Raw genomic sequence first — 2680 nt, 5'->3', positions numbered from 1 at the left:
TGGCAACCCACTCCAGTGTTCTTGCCTGGAGAATCCCAGGGACAGGGGAGCCTGGTGGGCTGCCCTCTATGGGGTCGCACAGAGTCTGACACGACTGAAGCGACTTAGCAGTAGCAGCAGCAGCATACCACAGCAGAATTATAACCAGTTAAGAGGAGTAGGAATAAGAATATAAAATGGAAGACATGCTAATGAAAATGTTAATCAAACAGTAAAAATGAACAAAAGCAAAGTAAGGTATACAAATAGGTAGATGAACTTGATACTTTTTTATTATCAATTAATATCAATAAGGAAAATCAAGCTCCAAAGTCCTTAAATCATTCAATTCTGTTTGCTGCACTAGCATAACCTTGTGTCAATGATAAAAACAGTATAAATCATATTTATAAAATATGTTGCTTTTCAAATCACATATTATAAGCTCTTTAGTACTCACCAAATGTTAATACCTGCAATAACTCAAGATTATTTCAATGACTCTACTTGCTAAACTAGTATGCAGAAAGCCCTTCCAATTTAATTAAAAGAAAATGTAGAAAGCACTATTCTGAACTCAGCCTACCTCATGTCATAAGTTGTGGTAGCAATGTGATACAGGCAAACCTTAATAGGATAATCTCAAAGCAAAGAAACTTATTTCTCTAAATACCCCCATTTGAAAAAATTTCTATACAAGAGCTAAACCACAAAGAATCACAAATAAAAAAGAACTATACAATTTCCAATCCATGGAAACCCACTCCAGTATTCTTGCCTAGAGAATCCCATGGACCAAGGAGCCTGGTGGGCTACAGTCCACAAGGTCGCAAAGAGTCGGACACAACTGAAGCAACTTAGCATGCAGGCATACATTTTGTGTTTTGAAAACAGATGTCGTGAACATAAGAAAAGTATACTTCAAATGCACTACTTAAACTTACTTCTGCAGAATTAAAGACATCAGGCAATAAAAAGTTGAGTAGTGCCCAGAGTTCATGCAGGTTATTCTGCAAAGGTGTTCCAGTCAGGAGCAAGCGGTTAGTTGACTTGAAGTCACGAACAATCTCTGAGAGCTAGAAAAATAAGTTATGTTAACATTGTTTTATTTATTAGAATGTTGAACATTCAGATCTTCATCCAACCCAAAACATTTTTTGAATGAAAGTTGAAATAACTATTAATCCTAGTTCACGTGACATTGCCACAGTGAAGCACAGCTAAACAAAATATTATAGGCATTTCTACACTTACAAGAATGCAGATCACAGTCACATCTGAGACCCTTCCCCCACTGTAAAAAATTTATTTTCTTCTATTTTCGGTCCACAGAAACAGTCAGAACTCTATGGAATCCAGGCTGGTCACTTTACAGCATAGAATCACCTTCTCCATGCCAATCATGTTCATCCACCACACCTCACCAACTTCTAACTTGGCCTGGTCACAATTTTTAAGCACCACACCTGAGCCCGTCTTCCCCGAATATCTTATGTTAACTTTCTAAATATAAAACCACAAAAATTAAAGCACAAAAAGTAGAAATAACAGTAATCTTATCAATAAAAAGGCTCGTTTTATATTGCTCTTAAATTAACAATTATTCTCTAACATGTATCCTCTTACTGAGTGTTAACTACAAAAAGCACCACCTGGTGATTTTGCTTCAGTTCTGTCTCTGGTTCTCCCAAAGCAGACCAATGACCCAAAGAGAGGTTCATCATCCTAACTGAGGCTTTTTCTACTATTGATGGAGTGTAATGGCAAGAAATATTGGTATTTTTCAATGTTAACACCACACTCTAATACACACAAGTCAGGTAATTCTAGAAAACGAGTTTTTTTTCTAATCCATATGAATACACATAAGTTAGCTCCTCAATAAAAAATAAACCAAAACAAATGACATTTGTACACCAAATATTGCAAAAATATTAAACCACTGTAGCATAACAGAGTTATTTAGACTGCAACAGGTATAGTAAATGAATTTTCTTTACATTAAAAACTGAGTTCAATTTTCATTTATCTTATATTCAATTATTTAAACTCCAAAATCATTTTTAAAAACTGATTTTCATTCACATTCTGTGAATAAAATCACAATCTATCACTTTTCAAATTCTGAATACAGAGGAGTAAACCAATAGATGTGGTAGTTAACAGAAACTTTAATACAGATATTCAGAACTAGCTTACCTTAGATTTTTCATTCTTTATTCTGTGAGCCTCATCAATGACAAGGTATCGCCAGTGAAACTTTTTGAATACAGATTTTTCTTTAATTACCATCTCATAAGAAGTAACACAAACATCCCACTCTCCTGGCATCATTTCATCACGAATAAAAGCAGCCTGATGCAAAACAAAGTTCCTTATATTAGAATATGCTGACAAGATGTCACAGAATTAAAGCATCAAGAGACTATTCTAGAATCATTTGGTCTCATTCATTTTAGAGATAGGAATGCTAAAGCCCAAAGGTACTTTTATGGTCAATTATCTGGATGACATGCTAATACTTCCATTAACGAAAGAGAAGCAGAGGTTTCCATTAAACAAGTACAGTATATTCAATGAACTGGAGAAGTTCGTATCACCAAAAGATGACAATTATTCTTCATACCACAAGGGATCAAAAGGACATGGGCAAAAGGAACTAGTTTCTGAATACCATACTCTTACCAAGATCCAAGCACTA

The 2680-nt window shown here is 35.0% G+C and overlaps 1 protein-coding gene across 1 annotated transcript in view; it reads right to left on the bottom strand.

The window, feature by feature from the left end:
• Nucleotides 1–821: 821 nt before the first annotated feature.
• The window catches only part of LOC104987018 (probable global transcription activator SNF2L1), a 10073-nt gene continuing 8214 nt past the window's right edge, over nucleotides 822–2680 (bottom strand). Inside the window, exons 2-3 of the mRNA XM_010837781.1 lie at nucleotides 2179–2334; nucleotides 822–1055 (exon numbers count right to left, since the gene is read on the bottom strand). Coding sequence (XP_010836083.1) covers nucleotides 837–1055; nucleotides 2179–2334 — 375 coding nt within the window. The 3' untranslated portion in view covers nucleotides 822–836. The remainder of the gene's footprint in view (nucleotides 1056–2178; nucleotides 2335–2680) is intronic.

The sequence above is a fragment of the Bison bison genome, unplaced genomic scaffold, assembly GCF_000754665.1.
Source record: "Bison bison bison isolate TAMUID 2011002044 unplaced genomic scaffold, Bison_UMD1.0 scf7180017845910, whole genome shotgun sequence".
NCBI lineage: Eukaryota > Metazoa > Chordata > Mammalia > Artiodactyla > Bovidae > Bison > Bison bison.
This window is presented reverse-complemented; position numbering and strand designations above follow the sequence as displayed.